This window comes from Schistocerca gregaria, chromosome X (assembly GCF_023897955.1).
Source record: "Schistocerca gregaria isolate iqSchGreg1 chromosome X, iqSchGreg1.2, whole genome shotgun sequence".
NCBI classification, from domain to species: domain Eukaryota; kingdom Metazoa; phylum Arthropoda; class Insecta; order Orthoptera; family Acrididae; genus Schistocerca; species Schistocerca gregaria.
Genome location: NC_064931.1, coordinates 681,241,878 through 681,260,915, shown reverse-complemented (window position 1 = coordinate 681,260,915; position 19,038 = coordinate 681,241,878). Strand labels below are relative to the sequence as shown.

At 38.2% G+C, this 19,038-nt stretch overlaps 1 protein-coding gene across 1 annotated transcript in view; it reads right to left on the bottom strand.

Moving 5' to 3' along the window:
* LOC126297591 (actin-like protein 6A) overlaps positions 1 to 18,730 on the bottom strand; it is a 108,838-nt gene extending 90,108 nt beyond the window's left edge. The window contains exon 1 of the mRNA XM_049988566.1: positions 18,001 to 18,730. Coding sequence (XP_049844523.1) covers positions 18,001 to 18,612 — 612 coding nt within the window. The 5' untranslated portion in view covers positions 18,613 to 18,730. The remainder of the gene's footprint in view (positions 1 to 18,000) is intronic.
* Positions 18,731 to 19,038: the final 308 nt, after the last annotated feature.

Genomic DNA, 19,038 nt, shown 5'->3' with positions numbered 1-19,038 from the left:
ATTCTAGGTTGAAAAAGGATTTGTCTGAAAGTTTTGTTACCTTTACCCCTAAATAATCTACATTCTGCCAGAAATTCCCACACTGTATTTGTAAGGGCATCACACTGAATTTGAAACAATGATATCTATGAATGCACGTAAATAAGTACCAAACTCTAGAATTTTCCTAAGAAGTTAAATGTATTGTGCATTGAACTACAGCAATCCTCTGGATGCAATGAAAGTTATTGGCATTGGATACTGTGGGTAACCTGAATAGGAGAAATGAAGACAAGTAACACACTTATTTTTTGTAGGCCGTACAGCCACAGACACATTACTAGGCAGGTAACTTTTATTTCCAAGATGGGTCATTGCAACATTGATGGTAGTGGTGATTTTAGGGCACTCAGTAACAAAGTTATCAGTATAACTGCTTAATATGAACATCTGCATCCAGTAATCTAGACAGTCTTGGTTCTCGAGTAATATTACATTGATTAAGTATTCCACGCCATAGAGGGTATATGCAGCAATGAGTCATTAAAAGAGACAAGACAACTTAAATGAGGCTGCAAATGGCTATGCTTGTAACATGAAATGTATACTAAGGAAACAATTTTGAGCACTTGGTTCGCTTCCACGAGATTTCATTGTTACATAAATTTCACATTTGCCATCGAGAATGAGAGCTTCTAATGTCCGAAAATATCTTATGTCTACAATAATGTGAAGTGCCTCACCGAGTGACCATATATTACATGGAATGGTATCAGATATTAAAAGATATGTTGCAAGAAATACAGGAGACACATGAGGAACATGTACAATAGTGTAGCTAGTATAAATGGCACTATTTTACATGTTTCAGATTATTTTTAGCTACTCTCTACTGCTTTAATTCAATGTAAACATAAGCTGTGAGAAATTTGGGGTCAGTATGATAAGGAGAAAAGTTGCCCCTTGGCCTTCAGACCAAAGTCCAGGAGAAACAAAAATCAACTTTGTAAAATAGTACTTCTGCATGAAAAATTCAATCAATACCTAATGTATACAGGGTATTTACTACACTCTTCTTAACTCCAGGACAAAATGTGTTTGTGTTTCACATTATCACATTGGTCAGGTAAGGTGATGGGTCAGTGACCCCAAAACAGGTAGAGCGAGGACATACCCAGCAGAGACATTCCTTTTTACAACCCTGCCCCCCCCCCCCCACCCCCCTAGTTGTCTTTCGATTTTGAGAGATGTTATCAGTCATACCAAATACAATGTGTTTGAATTTAGTTAACTTACAAGAGATAATTTATTTGCACAGTCAGTGTTTTGATGGGCAAACTGAAAGCAAATATGTCAAAAAACATTACTGGTTTTAATTTAATTTAATCAATCATTTAATTTGTGATTGTGCAGATTAATTGTGCATCTAAGTGACACATTATTTGTGTAGTAAGTAAAGATACATTAGGAGAAGCATGAATTTTGACACAAAGGTTGAGATACTGCAGACCAAAATTAGAATCTTTGAATCAACAACAGAGGTAGCTACAAGAATCAAAGAATGAGTAGGACTTTAACTCTGAGGGTTCTGTACAAACTTAATTATTTGTATAGATAATCCACCTACAGGTTTCAATGGATGAGTTTGCGAGTATCATAATATGTGACATAAATGGCTGTATCTTTTAACTGCATTGACTTAGAAGCTTAAATAATAGTTCACATCAGCAAGGGACTGCTTACCTTAGTATTTGACATAAGTTTCAAGTTGATACCTCTACATGTTATTGAGAAAAAAAGAGTCTCAGATGACAGACAGACAGATGGACAACAAAGTGATCCTATAAGGGTTCACTTTTACCGATTGAGGTGCAGTACCCAAAAAAGCATTCTAAAAGATCACTGGAGTTAAAAACAAGTTTATTTTGTAAAAACTCAAGGAGATAACACATACAAATGCTTTGGATATAATTACTATTGTAGAAGATCCACAGTTTTTGGTCTAGCAATGACTGAAAGAAGACAAGGTTCATACATGGAATATATCACCATTTACACCAGTTATTTGACAAAACAGAGACGCCGAGCAAGCAGAGGGTGCCACAAAAAGCCAAGATTGGAGCAAATATTAAACCCAACAATCCAGTAAATTGTGTACATCTGTGCCCATAATATCGTGGAAAAGAACAGGCTGTTTGTGAAACTCTGGCTGAATACAGTTTTGAGTCCTATGTATAGCATTAGTTTTTGACAGAACAACATTAAATATAGGCATCTTTAATGGCAAATGGATTTTGATTGAATTATTTTTTGAGAAAGCTGTCTCATATACATGCAACAGCTACACGAAATCATTCTCAGAAGTGGTTTTGAGTAAAAGATGAGCTACAGAAACACAAATCTGACTATAGCAATCTTGATACAAATTCAAAACACTAGATCTTGAACAGCTATTATTATAATCCAAACTAGAACTCAACTTGAAAAGGTGAAAGAACATTTGGATCAAGCTGATGTTTGTTTTGTGGGGCACTCAACTGCGGGGTCATCAGCACCCGTACAAAGTCCCAATTGTTACGCAGTCCAAGGATCAAGTTGATGCTAAAATGCTGACAGACACTGCTGGCTATGAACAAGTCAAGAAAAAGTTACATTTTGTTTGGGTCACTGGGTGATGATTCAATGTTCAGTTATTTGCCACTATGCAGTGCCAAGTTTTTGAGTTACATCACTATTTATTAAAACTTACGGAGTTAGTTACCCCCTCAATAGCCGCAGTCACTAACATACACCTATGTGGTGGCACTCGATTCTGAGGTAATTTGGTTCGAAACCTGGTGGAGGAATATATTCACTGTCAGTATGGGCAGCAAGATGAGGAGGGGTGGCAGCATAAAGTTCTATGCGCCAACTTTTTATTTATGTGCAGTACCGAGTACACAGTCATATTTTCACTACCGAGTACACAGTCGTATTTTCACATATCACAGGTTACTGTCAGTGACTGTACTTCTTGTACAAATTGAGGCTGGTTCTCAGAGGACTGAAGTGTACAATGTAGCAGAGATATATGTACATTCATTTACATTACTTAAATGATATGGTTTACTATTTCAGGGACTTCAATTTCCTTACATTCAATAAAGATAAAACACTTTCTCAGGGGCAGGCCCGCACATTTATAAAATAGATGTGACTTTTAATTATGAATGATTAATTTTGATCAGCACTAATCACATGTGCTACTTTTCAGAAACAGCTAGCTTGATATATGTACCAAACTCTCTTAAGCATGGGTAAATTTTTATGGTATTTTTGCTAAAACCGAATGTTCCACAACTGACAGTAAATTTATGAGGAAGGAATCTAATGAAAGGTTCATAGTTAACTCATTTGGCTCTGAGTCTACAGGGATATAACTCTAAACTTTCTTCTTACCTACAAGAACACAGAAATACATTTAAAATAGTGAAGGAAAAGCATAAAGAGGGAAATCTTTCTTACACCATGATTTCATTTTCCATAACACTTTTTGCATATTAAGAATTGCTCTACTGTTCCACTCTCAAACAGCATCCAGGAAAAATGAGCACATAAATCTTTCTCTGTGTGCTCTGATTTATCGTATGTTATCATGATGATCATTTCTTCTTATGCAGGTGGGCACAACAGAATATTTTCACAATCAGGGCACCCCAGTTCACATATCATGTCCATGGCGCTCTCTCTCTCTCTCTCTCTCTCTCTCTCTCTCTCTCTCTCTCTCTCTCTCTCTCTCTCTCTCTCTCCTATTTCACAACAAAACAAAACGAGCTGCCCTTCTTTGAACTTTTTCAATGTTCTCTGTCAATACCATCTGATGTGGATCCCACACTGCACAGCAATACTCCAGAAGAGGGTGGACAAGTGTGGTGCAAGAAGTCTCTTTAGTAGACCTGTTGCACTTCCTAAGTGTTCTGCCAATAAACCACAGTCTTCAGTTTGCTTTACCGATAATACTATCTATGTATCTATGTGATCCTTCCAATTTCAGTTATTCATAATTGCAATTGCTAAGTACTTAGTTGAATTTTCAGGCTTTAGATGTGTGTGATTTATCATGTAACTGTCATGTGGATGACTTCACACTTTTAGTTGTTTACAATCAACTGCCACTTTCGACACTATACAGATTATCTTGTCTAAATCATTTTGGAATTGGTTTTGATCATCTGATTTACTTTACAAGATGGTAAATGACAGCATCATCTGCACACAATCTAAGAGGGCTGCTCCGATTGTCTCCTATATCATTTATGTACATTAGGAACAGCAGAGGGCCTATAAGACTTCCTTGGGGAATGCTAGATATTACTTCCGATTTACTCAAAGACTTTTTGTCAGTTGCTATGAACAGTGACTTTTCTGACAGGACCTTAAGAATCCAGTCACACAACTGAAGTGATGCTCCTCAGTCATGCAATCTGATTAGAAGATGCTTGTGAGGAACATTGAGAAAAGCGTTCTGGAAATCTAAAAACATGGACTCAATTTGACACCCCATATTGATAGCATTTATGACTTCGTGAGGATAAAGAGCCAGTTATCTCTCACAAGAAAAATATTTTCTGAATTCATGCTATCTGTTAATAAATCTTTTCCTTCAAGGTAACTCATAATGTTCGAACATAATATATTTTCCAAAACCCTACTGCAAATCAATGTTAGTGATATGGGTCTGTAATTTAGTGGATTATCCGTATTTCCTTTCTTGGGTACTGGTGTGACTTGAGCAACTTTCCAGTCTTTACGTACGGATCTTTTTACGAATGAGTGGTTGTACACGGTTGCTAAGTATGGAGATATTGTAACAGCATACTCTGAAAGGAACCTGACTTGTATACAATCTGGATCGACTGCCTTGCCTTTATTAACTGATATAAGTGGCTTTGCTAACACCAAGGATATCTAGGTCAAAGTTACTCATCTTGGCAGTTGTTCTACATTTCTTCTTTGGTGAAGGAGTTTTGGGAAACCGTGTTTAGTAATAATGCTTCAGCGGAACCATCATCAATGACATCATCAATTTTATCGCACAGTGAAAGTATTGATCACATCTTGCTGCTGGTGTACCTTACATATCATCACAATATCTTTGGGTTTTCTGCCACATTTTGAGAGACAGTTTCGTTGTGGAAACTACTAAACGCATCTCGTATTGAAGTGTAAGCTAAATTTCAAACTTCTGTAAAGCCTTGCCATTCTCAGAGATTTTGCATACTTTTAAATTTGGCATGTTCTCCCCCCCCCCCCCCTTCTGCAACAGTGTTCTGGCCTGTTTAGTGTGTCACGGAGGATCAGTATCATTACTTATTAATTTATGTGGTATACAGGAAGCCCCATTTATCTTGACCACTCTAAATAACTATTTGTCCAGATGCAAGTTACAAAATGTTTCAAGCAAATGTTCTTTAGCCTTCACAGGGACATCAATCAGCATAATTGCCTTTGTTGTAGCTTTGTATTTTACAAAGATATGAACAGTGGTATGACTTTTTTATATGGCAACCTGTATTTTTTATTCGGTAATTCATTTCCTCTCCTAAAGACCTATTCAAAAATGTATCACAATGAACCATTCACTGAAACACATTATTAATTAGATAACACAACACTGATGCTCCCAGTGCTTAGGGAAGGTACTTGGGGTAATGGAACACATCCACGTGTTGATGTTGACAGAGGACAAATGTAAACATTAGTAGAATGCACACCCATCATTCCATCAACCATCGTCAGTTGAAGAGTTGTGTGAGTAGAATGTAAACCAACAAAGAGAAGGTAGAAATGCTACTCATCTATGGGGAATGTAAGTTTAGTTTAGTTCTTTTAAATACTGTTGTGTAGAGTAGGCATACAGTAAAGGCTGCCCTTCCTACAAACTGCATCGACATAACATTTTTTTTTTTTTTTTTGTTCTTCAAGGTAGGCGAAATGCTATGCAGGCAGTGGAACTGTACAGAGAGCAATGTCCTGACACGAACCCACCTTCCAGATGGATGTTTTCTCATCTTGTTGTTACAACACTTCGGTAAAAAGGGATGTTTCAACCCACGACAATGCAATTGTCGTAGCACTCGCACAGACGAAGCTGCCGAAGTTACTGTTCTCGGTTCTGTTGCTATGAATCCACATGTGAGCACATGACAGCTTGAACACGAGATTGGTATTCCTCAAACCAGTGTACATCATATTCTTACATGTCATTGGTTCCATTCTTACCATGTACACCTATATCAAGAATTGTACAGTTCTGTCAGTGGGCACGGCTGCAAATCCTCGCCAATCCGAACTACTTCTTCAACGTTCTATTTACAGATGAATGTCCCTTCTCAAACAAAGACCAGGTAAATACAAGGAACATGCATTATTGGTCCAGTGACAACCCACAATGGCTTAGACAGGTGGAACATCAGTGTCAATGGAGAGTTAACATCTGACTACTGTCCGCTGCATCTCCTACATCAGCCACATTTGAGGGGAAAATGAAATACTAACAGATATTTTTAATGCATTCCTCCTTCCCAAACTGCCACAACAGAAGACACTAAAAATAAGAAATACATTTGAGAGAGGAGATATCAACCTGAGAATGTAATCAGACTAAAATTTTTGAAACAGTCACACTTTCTAAAAGAGCTACTCTTGATTCGGACACTAAAAGAAAGGTTCATAACAAAATTAAAATAAACATTACTTGTTAATCTATACTAAGTAAGATATCCATAAGGCTGACCTCAATTTTACACACAGTTACAGAGGAATTTGAAATAAAAAAACTAAAAATTGAAATAGCTTAACATCAGGCATTAGTTTTGCACTACTTTTGACACGTAAGTGTCTGGTTAATGGGAGTACTGTAAATGGAAAAAGTTGCCTCTCTCAAGCAATTCACAGGTGACAGCAGTTGTATACAGGGAAGTTATATGATCTGAAAACTGCAGAAAAATGTGAAGATAGAAAAGACTTGCCATTGACCTCCCCCTACAGAAACAAGTGTAATTTAGAGTACATAGATCGATAAAATGAACTTATATAATTTGCCTCAATGAGGAACTTGAAACCTTTACCCCAGGACAGGAGCGTGTAGAAGAACTATGGCTCAAGTTAAGAACAGTTGAACATTCACTGGATAGATATGTACCCAGGAGGACAGTTCAAAATGGGAAAGATCCCATATGGCACAAAGGCACTGTATGGAAACTTTTAAAGAAATAGACACTATTGCTTAATATGCATAAACAAGTCATACATACATAGAGAGATGCTGAATGAAATGCATTTGGCAAACAAGAGAGCAATGTGTGAAGCCTCCAGTGAGTACCGTAGCAGAATACTGTCAAATCATCTTTCACAAAACCAAAAGAAATTCTGGGCATATGTGAAAGCTGTCAGTGGCACCAAATTTTGTGTCAAATGACTAATAGACGAGACTGAAACTGAAGTTGAGAGTAGCAAAGCAAATGCAGAAATACTTAACCCTGTTTTGAAAAGTTCCTTTGCTCCAACTTAATTTTCGTGCCACTGAAAAGATGTGTGAAACAGATATTAGTTTCAGTGGTGTTGAGAAACATCTGTAATCGTTAAAACTGAACAAAGCCCCATGGCCTGATGGAGTTCCTATCAGTTTCTATACCCAATTCACATCTGCATTATCCTCTCTGTTTGTATAATCTATTGTAGAGACCTCAAACAAAAAACAGCATCCAGCAGGTGGATGAAAGCGCCAATCATACCTGTCTACAAGAAGGGTAGCAAAAGTGATCCACAAAACTCCTGTGTAATACTCTTGACATCCATTTGTCGTAAAATCTTAGAATATATTCTGGGCTCAAACATAATGAGGCATCTCGAACAGAACAACCTTCTCCTTGACAATCAGCATGGGGTTCGAAAATTCAGATCTAACCAACTCGCACCTTTCTCACATGACATCCTGAAAGCCATGGGTCAAGGTAGTCAGGTAGCTGCAGCATTTCTCAATTTTCAAAAAGCATTTGACTCACTACCACACCTACGCCTATTATCAAAAATATGATTATATGGGGTAACGGACAAAATTTGTTGCTCAATTGAGGTTATCTTGCTAGGGAGGATGCAGCTTGTTATCTTGGATGGATAGTCATCGACAGATGTAGAAGTAACTTACAGGTACCCAGGAAAGTGTGTTGGCTCCCTTGCTGTTCATGTTGTTTCATTAATGAACTTGCAGACAATATTAACAGTAATCTCAGATGTTTTTTGCAGATGATGCAGTTATCTACAATGAAATACAGTCTGGATGAGGCTGTACAAATATTCAGTCAGACCTTGGTATGATTTCAAAGTGGCGCATTGATTGGCAGTTTGCTTTAAATGTTCAAAAAAATAAAAATTTGGAGTTCACAAAACAAAAAACACATAGTATCCTATGAATATAATATTACTGAGTCACAGTCGGAATCTGTAAACTCATACAAATACTTGAGTGTAACACTTACTATGGTCATGAAGTGGAACAATCACATAGGCCCAGTCGTGGGTAAAGCAGGTAGCAGACTTTGGTTTATTGGTAGAATATCAGGGAAAAGCACTCAGTCTACAAAGGAGATTGCTTACAAATCATTTGTGCAACCCACCCTAGAATATTGCTCAATTGTGTGGGACCCATACCAAATGGGGCTAGATGGGGGACATGAAATATATACACAAAATGGTAGCACAAATGGTCGCGGGTTCGTTTGACCCGCAGGAGAGTTTCATGGATATGTTGAAAGAACTAAACTGGCAGACTCTTGCATATAGATGGAAACTATACTGAGAAAGTCTACTAACCAAGTTTCAAGAATGGCTGTAAATGATGACTAAGAATATACTACAAACCCCTACATATTGTTCTCATTGGGATAGTGAGGATAAGATTAGAATAACTACAGGCACATTTAAAGAATCATTTTTCTTGTGCTCCATACATGACAGAAGGAGAAAAAAATGTAGTCACATAATTAACAGTCAGGTACTGAAATCAGTATCTATGTGTACCATATCTCTAGCTGTGGGAAAAGCAGATGTCAGATTTATCAGAGGAGTCCTAATGGTAATTCATGTATGGTACAGGACTGTTACAAAGCCCTTGTGAGGCCACGTCTGAGTCAATATATAATTATGCATGGAAATCGGTGCAGAGTGAGGTATGAACAACAATATCCTCTTTAGGAAAGGGAATTAAAGCTCAGAGATAAGAAATAAAATATTTGCAGTTTGCCAATGACATTTTAGTTCCGCAAGAGACAGCTAAAGACTTGGAAGAGCAACTGAACGGAATAAATAGTGTGCTGTACGAGATTATAAGATGAACATCAATAAAAGTAACGCAATTTAATGGATGTAGTCTAATTAAATAAGATGATCCCGAGGGAACTGGGTTAGAAAATGAGACAGTAAAGTTGTAGAAGAGATCTGCTATTTGGACAGGAAAATAATTGATGATCGGAAACGTACGGAAGCTATAAATTGGAGACTGATAATAGTAAAATGAATATTTCTGAAATAGAGGAAGTTGTTAATATCTAATATTAGTTAAGTGTCAGGAAGTATTATCTGATAGTATTTGTCTCGAGTGTAGCCTTGATGGAAGTTAAATGTGGACAACAGGCAATTCAGACATGAAGAGAATAGACACTTTCAAAATGTGGTGCTGTAGAATAATGTTAAAAGTTAGATGGGTAGAATGAATAACAAATGAAGTGGTACTGAATTGAATTGGGGGAAAAAAAAGAAATTAATGGCACAGCCTGACTGTAAGAAGCTATCAGTTGATATGACACATCCTGAGGCATCAAGGTATTATCAGTTTGGTAATGGAAGGAAATGTGGGGAACGTGGCTTGCAGAAGTTAAGAACAGATTGACTCAAATTTTCAGTATTGCTCTGGTTTCCTTCCAAATATTAAAGCTAGCCACTCTCCCAAAGCATGTGAGTGAACAGCACCACTGTGTGAACATGTATGGTGGATAACTACTGCTTACCAGTGATGCCTATCTTTTTCACCTCAACTAACTTTTGACCCATTAAAGATACTTGCAATCATTTTCACCTGAATAAAAGTGACCAGGACCTCATGAAACGAAGGCCAACGTGTTTTCATAGATTCATTAAGCATCAAATTACAGGTATTACCATTGCTTTTCAATTTTAAATGGAACTGGAGTATTTTTGCACTGCAAGAGCAGATCTATGTGAGTAAAATTAGGTCATTTAACTCTTTTTTTTTTTTAGGCCTGACAAGAAATTAAAGAGTAAAAATACATTGAACATGCAAACTTTGTGCTGCTGTTGCAGCTATTTGAATGTTATACCACCAGGAAGTTTATCTACTTCTCCATTCTGCAAACCACCATTAAGTGCATGGCAGAGGGTATGGCCAACTCTATCAGTTATTGGAGCTTTTACTCATTCCATTCACAAATGAACATGGGAAGGATGATTGTTTATATGCCTCTCTGCACACTGTAATCTAATATTGTCCTCACAATTCCTATGGGAGTGATATGTTGGGGGTTGTAGTACAATCCTGGAGTCATCATTTAAAGCTGGTTATTGAAACTTTGCTAGTACACTTTCTCAGGACTATTGCTGCTGAGCTTCAAGAGTGTGTCAGCTCAGTCCTTTCAACATCTTCCTGACACTCTGAAATGAGCTGACTGAACCTGTGATCAGTCGTGCTGCCTTTCTTTGCATCTATTTAAATCTGTTTTCAGTCCCATTTTGTACAGGTCCCAAACACTGAGCAACAGTCTAGGATGGCTTACAAAAGTGATTTAGATGCAATCTCCTATGTAGACTGATTACACTTCCCTGGTATTCCACCATTGAACTGCAGTCTGCCACTCACTTTATTTATGACTGAGCCTGAGTCATAAGGCACCACATTTTTTTCATTTTGCAAAATGCACAATTATACGTCTCTGAACATTTAACATAAGTTATCAATCTCTGCAGTGCTTTGAAATGTTATTAAGAACTGGTTGAACATCTGTGAACCCTCTCTCTCACAAGTCTGATGTTACTCTTAGTATTGGCTTCAGCACCATCAGTATATATAAAAAAACAGCAAGGATCCCCAACACACGTCCCTGGGACACACCCAAAGCTGCTTCTACACCCGTTGACGACTCTCTATCCAAGATAACTTGCTGCATCCACCCTATCGAAAATCCCCAATTCAATCACAAATTTCACTTGATAACCCATATGACTTCACTTTTGATAATAAGCATAGGTATGGCATCGAGTCAAAATGTTTTCAGAAATTTAAAAATTCTGCATCTACATGACTGCCTTGATTCATGGCTTTCAGCATGTTGTGTGTAAAGTACAAATTGGGTTTCACATCATCAATGTTTTCTATCCTTGAACACTGTCATTATTCCATCCTGGATTTGATAATATTCTGCTGTGCTAGTCATTGAAGGCATCACACTTTGCTCTCTTGACACCCAAACAGGTTTCATTCAGTATCTGTAGCCCTACACACTGTTTTACAGCTATTATGCAATAGCAGACTGTTTACCATGAAGGATTCATCCTATCATGAACTCTTCTACTGGGTACATATCTATCAAGTGCATGATCAACTATGAGTTTGAACTTAAGCCACAGTTCCTCAGCCGCCTCCTGTCATGGGCTAAGAGTTTCAGGTTTTTCAATGAGATGTGACACACTGCTTCTTTATCTAGTTTATTGAACATACCAGTATTTCTACTTGTTTTACATATCGTTTACGTGCTTTTGTAATCATTACTGCAACAAATGCCTCCTGGAGACTGATACCAGTTTAAAAGTGCACATTCTCAAATAGATTAGGGCTATTTGCTGCCACCAGGTTCAATATACAGGGTGATTCAAAAAGAATACCACAACTTTAAAAATGTGTATTTAATGAAAGAAACATAATATAACCTTCTGTTATACATCATTACAAAGAGTATTTAAAAAGGTTTTTTTTCACTCACAAGTTCAGAGATGTTCAATATGGCCCCCTTGAGACACTCGAGCAATATCAACCCGATACTCCAACTCGTTCCACACTCTCTGTAGCATATCAGGCGTAACAGTTAGGATAGCTGCTGTTATTTCTCGTTTCAAATCATCAATAGTGGCTGGGAGAGGTGGCCGAAACACCATATCCTTAACATAACCCCATAAGAAAAAATCGCAGGGGATAAGATCAGGGCTTCTGGGAGGCCAGTGATGAAGTGCTCTGTCACGGGCCATCTTAGCATCAACTGACGCTGACACCCAGTCAACAGCGCCTCAAGCGAACAAATGTACAACTAAATGAAACTTTATAGCTCCCTTAATTCGCTGACAGATAGTGCTTAGCTTTGCCTTTTGTTGTTGCAGAGTTTTAAATTCCTAAAGTTGTGGTATTCTTTTTGAATCACCCTGTATTTTCATCATACACAGTGTTCCGAACCATCTGTTCTAGGTAGTTTTCAGAGAAGGCATTTATTTGTAGAAGATTTTATCACACTCACATTAATAAAACTGAAATTACTCCAGTTGGCTGTTGGATTGTCAAAAGTCTCTTCCATTGATTACCATATAATTGGTGTACTTACATATTAGCGAATAGAGGTTTTTCGAAAGTTTTTGATTATGTAAGTAGAGGAGTCTGGTTGTTGATAGAAGTATCCAATTATATTTTTATACCCTCTCCTGATACTGATTCTTGCTCACATAATCTTGCATACAACCTCAGTTTCTATCTCAGAAGACTGAATTTCTCAGTTTCTTTATGGCTCTCTGCATGAAAAGTAGCGTGATCCATGCATGATGTTTGAGCCACTCTCAATTGAGAATGGGGGGAACTTCGAACTGAGATGCCGTTCAAACTGCTAAAACAACAAAATCCTTACATTCCACGCATTTTTACTCCATAATTTCTTGCTAGACCTATAAAAGAGTTGTATCACTGGATTTGTCCCATACAGATCTGTTATTCTGGAACAAAAAATATTCCACAGTTTCACATTAAAAAAGCTGACGTCTGTATCTCAGTGATAAACAAAGTTGTAAAAGTACATTGGTCTTTGTTTTATGAGTAACTCGTCCTTATGTTTGTGAAGAGAGATTGCCAATTTCTTTAAAGAGCCAAATGTTTTTACAGGTGAAAATTTAGGTGGTTCATCCTATATACCTAAAAGAATAATAAGCTACATATGAATCACAGGAACACATCTTTAACAGTGACTAACAGAAGGCAAAAGCCAATCATGAGAGATCAGAAACACCAGACATTGAAGAGGATTGCAATACATGAAAGTAAATGTAATGTGACATAACACTTTGACTGCCATACTTGTAATATTACACTGTGTTCAGTGCGGGAAAGAATGTCATCCCCGTAGTTCTATGGGCACAAGGACTGCCATGCCTACAATATTACACATATGGCAGTCCTAACTAAGGTGATGAGCCTGCAATATTACGGGCATTCCAACAATGAAGACAACGCAGTATCAAGGGCATGACACAAAGTGTTAAGAAACACCAGAACACAAACATAACACTACACTATACACACATCCATTACACTCACCTACACTCCACAAACATACATCTGACACATCTCTCACACATCCGCAAATAAAGGGGCGAATGTGTACAGAGGAAGAAAATCTTTTTCAACAGGTGGCTGAAACTTGCCCTTGGGATATCCCAGCCAATGAAGCCGTATGACATTCACATTTTTTTAGTATAATTGCCACCTTGTAAAATTGTTTCTACACTCACGTTCAACCAGGAGCTGCACAAACTGAATGCCCTACACATGGGGATAGCTCTGTGATGTCATTACCAGTAGTATATTGGTCTTCTTGATGCTCTCCAAGGAAGAATTATGATTAAGACTTATGAAGATACATCACCAAGTGTTTCCAGTGGTGAAAATACTGTTCCAGGGCAACTTTATTCTAAGATGACTGTATCACAAGTAACACAACTACAGACAGGTCTGCTCAGTTGTAGTTTATCATGCATGTGTATAAACTTCGGTGTTTTCTTAGGTCTGACCAAGCATGTATGGAACACTGTAGATGATCTGTGGTAGTATTGTCATTGATGGGCGATGTTTGAGCTGGTTTTGAAGCAAAGAAGTGAAAACAGATTTGCTTACATTACAATAGCTGGAATATGTACTTCAGGTTATGCATGAGAAATGGCAATAAATACTACTAATAATTGTGACAGTAAATCAGAGGTGTACAATAGGCTACAGAAGACACAACAGCAGAGTAATCATGTTTGTTAATGATGTGTTTACATTGCATACAGTCATGACAAGTGAAATTCATAAATTTGAATTAATAGTTAGATCATACTTTACACTGACGGTGTTGTAAACACAAAACTCACCACAAATGAATTAAGTTTTGTCCCAATATTTACAGCATCTCAGAGTGGGGGACAGGATAAACAAGGATTTAAATCAGTGGGGGACAACCTTATAATTTACTACAGGCGATAAATAATTCTCAGAATTATTAAGAATATAGTAAGCAGGAATCCTGTATTTAACTTCAACCTATCCATTTCCCTTTTTAAATTTTCTAACCTACTTGCCCGATTAAGGTATCTGACATTCCACGCTCCGATCCGTAGAACGCCAGTTTTCTTTCTCCTGATAACGACGTCCTCTTGAGTAGTCCCCGACCGCAGATCCGAATGGGAGACTATTTTACCTCCAGAATATTTTACCTTGGTCAGGTGAATACAGGGTTATAACTACAAAATCAAATAGGGGTAATGCAGGAGTAGGTTTAATAATGAATAAAAAAATAGGAGTGCGGGTAAGCTACTACAAACAGCATAGTGAACGCATTATTGTGGCCAAGATAGACACGAAGCCCATGCCTACTACAGTAGTACAAGTTTATATGCCAACTAGCTCTGCCGATGATGAAGAAAGAGATGAAATGTATGATGAGGTAAAATAAATTATCCAGGTAGTGAAGGGAGACGAAAATTTAATAGTCATGAGTGACTGGAATTCATCAGTAGGAAAAGGGAGAGAAGGAAACATAGTAGGTGAATATGGATTGGGGGGAAGAAATGAAAGAGGAAGCCGTCTGGTAGAATTTTGCACAGAGCATAGCTAACACTTGGTTCAAGAATCTTAAAAGAAGGTTGTATACATGGAAGAATCCTGGAGATACTAAAAGATATCAGATAGATTATATAATGGCAAGACAGAGATTTAGGAACCAGGTCTTAAATTGTAAGACATTTCCAGGGGCAGATGTTGACTCTGACCACAATCTATTGGTTATGAACTGTAGATTAAAACTGAAGAAACTACAAAAAGGTGCTAATTTAAGGAGATGGGACCTGGATAAACTGGAAGAACCAAAGGTTGTACAGAGTTTCGAGGAGAGCATAAGGGAACAATTGACAGGAATGGGGGAAAGAAATGCAGTAGAAGAAGAATGGGTAGCTCTGAGGGATGAAGTAGTGAAGGCAGCAGACGATAAAGTAGGTAAAAAGAGGAGGGCTGCTTGAAATCCTTGGGTAACAGAAGAAATATTGAATTTAATTGATGAAAGGAGAAAATATAAAAATGCAGTAAATGAATCAGGCAAAAAGGAATACAAACGTCTCAAAAATGAGATCGGCAGGAAGTGCAAAATGGCTAAGCAGGGATGGCTAAAAGGCAAATGTAAGGAGGTAGAGGCTTATCTCACGAGGGGTAAGATAGATACTGCCTACAGGAAAATTAAAGAGACCTTTGGTGAGAAGCGAACCACGTGTATGAATATCAAGAGCTCAGATGGCAACACAGTTCTAAGCAAAGGAGGGAAGGCAGAAAGGTGGAAGGAGTATATAGAAGGTTTATACAAGGGCGATGTACTTGAGGACAATATTACGGAAATGGAAGAGGATGTAGATGAAGACGAAATGGGAGATTAGAACTACTGAAGGCCTCGGGAGAGCCAGTCCTGACAAAACTCTACCATCTGGTGAGCAAGATGTATGAGACAGGCGAAATACCCTCAGACTTCAAGAAGAATATAATAATTCCAGTCCCAAAGAAAGCAGGTTCTTTACAGATGAATGGAAAAACTGGTAGAAGCGGACCTCGGGGAAGATCAGTTTGGCTTCCGTATAAATGTTGGAACACGTGAGGCAATACTAACCTTACGACTTATCTTAGAAGAAAGATTAAGAAAAGGCAAACCTACGTTTCTAGCATTTGTAGACTTAGAGAAAGATTTTGACAATGTTGACTGGAATACCCTCTTTCAAATTCTGAAGGTGGCACGGGTAAAATACAGGGAGCGAAAGGCTATTTACAATTTGTACAGAAACCAGATGGCAGTTATAACAGGTGAGGGGCATGAAAGGGAAGCAGAGGTTGGGAAGGGAGTAAGACAGGGTCGTAGCCTCTCCCCGATGTTATTCAATCTGTATATTGAGCAAGCCGTAAAGGAAACAAAAGAAAAATTCGGAGTAGGTATTAAAATTCATGGAGAAGAAATAAAAACTTTGCGGTTCGCCGATGACATTGTAATTCTGTCAGAGACAGCAAAGGACTTGGAAGAGCAGTTGAACGGAATGGACAGTGTCTTGAAAGGAGGATATAAGATGAACAACAACAAAAGCAAAACGAGGATAATGGAATGTAGTCGAATTAAGTCGGGTGATGCTGAGGGAATTAGATTAGGAAATGAGACACTGAAAGTAGTAAAGGAGTTCTGCTATTTGGGGAGCAAAATAACTGATGATGGTCGAAGTAGAGAGGATATAAAATGTAGACTGGCAATGGAAAGGAAAGCGTTTCTGAAGAAGAGAAATTTGTTAACATCGAGTATAGATTTAAGTGTCAGGAAGTCGTTTCTGAAAGTATTTGTATGGAGTGTAGCCATGTATGGAAGTGAAACATGGACGATAAATAGTTTGGGCCAGAAGAGAATAGAAGCTTTCGAAATGTGGTGCTACAGAAGAATGCTGAAGATTAGATGGGTAGATCACATAACCAATGAGGAGGTATTGAATAGAATTGGGGAGAAGAGGAGTTTGTGGCACAACTTGACAAAAGGAAAGGACCGGTTGGTAGGACATGTTCTGAGGCATCAAGGGATCACAAATTTAGCATTGGAGGGCAGCGTGGAGGGTAAAAATCATAGAGGGAGACCAAGAGATGAATACACTAAGCAGATTCAGAAAGATGTAGGTTGTAGTAAGTACAGGATAGAGTAGCATGGAGAGCTGCATTAAAGCAGTCTCAGGACTGAAGACCACAACATCAACAAGCAGGAATCCTCCTCAAGTATACTGACAGTAGTCTAAAATGAACTGCACTACAAATTGCAGGCTTGTTTGACTCATAGAAGAGTATCACAGAAATGTTGAGGAATCATAGCTGGCAGAAATCAAACAAACATATTTAACACTGATTGAAAATCTACTCAGAAAATATAAGAACACTTCCTGGTCGGTTGGTTTGCAGGATTGAAGGGATCAGGCTGCTATGGTCAACGGTCCCAACATTTCATGGCATGAGCTACGAGTATTATACGGCCACCACAAAAGTTAAACTTAGAGTAATAGCAGCTTGGTTGGACGTGTGCAAGGATGCAGCCCCATCCTAGTTCATTAATTAATGGAATAGAAACAAATCTTAATGTATGATTCAATAAAAAGCGCCCCCCCCCCCCCCCCCCCCCCGGATTTGTAGAATGCAAATCATGGCAAAGGGGCTATCAAGGGAGATATCTAGCATTCATCCAAGATGAATTGAAGAAATAAAGATAATTCTATGCTCAAGGCTACATTTATATCTGAAACAGGTTCCATCCCAATAAAAGCCAATTAGGCTCAATCTTACACAAAGAGGGTCAGAACCACGAACAGCAGCTGGCTGAAACGGCGAGGTGGAGTAGTTATTGACGGTTTTTTTTTCCACTGCGCAGGGAATGTTTATTACATTACATTTATACAAACCTTCAGCAATTCTCCACACTGTGTAGTCAAAAAATCACCAGCAAGTGGAGTTCGCACAATGCCACGTGACAGAACAAATCCGTCTTGGACTGGAACTGCTGAGGTATGAGTTGCTCCACTGTCAATCACTAACGCAGTCGTGCGTCTGTTTGCGAACGTGGTTAAGGCAGCATTTTTTACTAAAAAAAATGCTGGAACCTTGAACTTTTCAAACATAAGTTCTGTCAATTGTTCGCGTTTCCTTCTTACATTCCACGCCGGTTCCGAAATGAGAATGGGATGGTGTTCGGACCGTGAGTTAAAACATGTGTCATAAGCAAACTCCAACATTTTTTCAAATGAGTCCCAATCGTCAATCATACCATCCTTAAAGAAAGATGCGCTCTCCATACCGCCACGGGGTATATTAATATCATTGCCAAACAAATATTTTTTCGGTTGTGTTACGTAGGAACACGACGCTTTTCCAGCTTCCGTCGAACTCAAATGATCTAAAATTCCAACTTGAGATGGCAATTCCATTCTTGGACTATCATCTTGCGAACACCCTATTCGCACTGTATGATGTCCAACATCTATCACCACTGAATAAGAATCTTCTGAAACTTCCATACTACCGCCCCAAATAGAACTACAGCTTCACTACTTTCTAGTCTCTACCGGTAGAACTACGTTTGTAAACAAACAATGCTTCTCTCGCACTCACAAAACGATACACAATACACAAATTCGAGTAATCGATAACACATCGGGGTGTGCTTCTACGGCAAAACTCCACCAAATTATCAAGATATGTAATGTAACTGTATTAAATCTCTCAGTGAGACTGCTCTCATATACCAACAATAAAACACCCCTCTCAAGTTATCAACAATATATGTAACGTAATTGTATTTAATCTCTAAGCGAGACTGCACACACAACCAACTAACTTACTAACTAACTAGCTCTCAAACAAAAAGACGATATCAATTATACATTTTAGAAACAAATGTTTTAAAATTCATCCCCGAATAAAATAGAGATAGTGGTTGATTA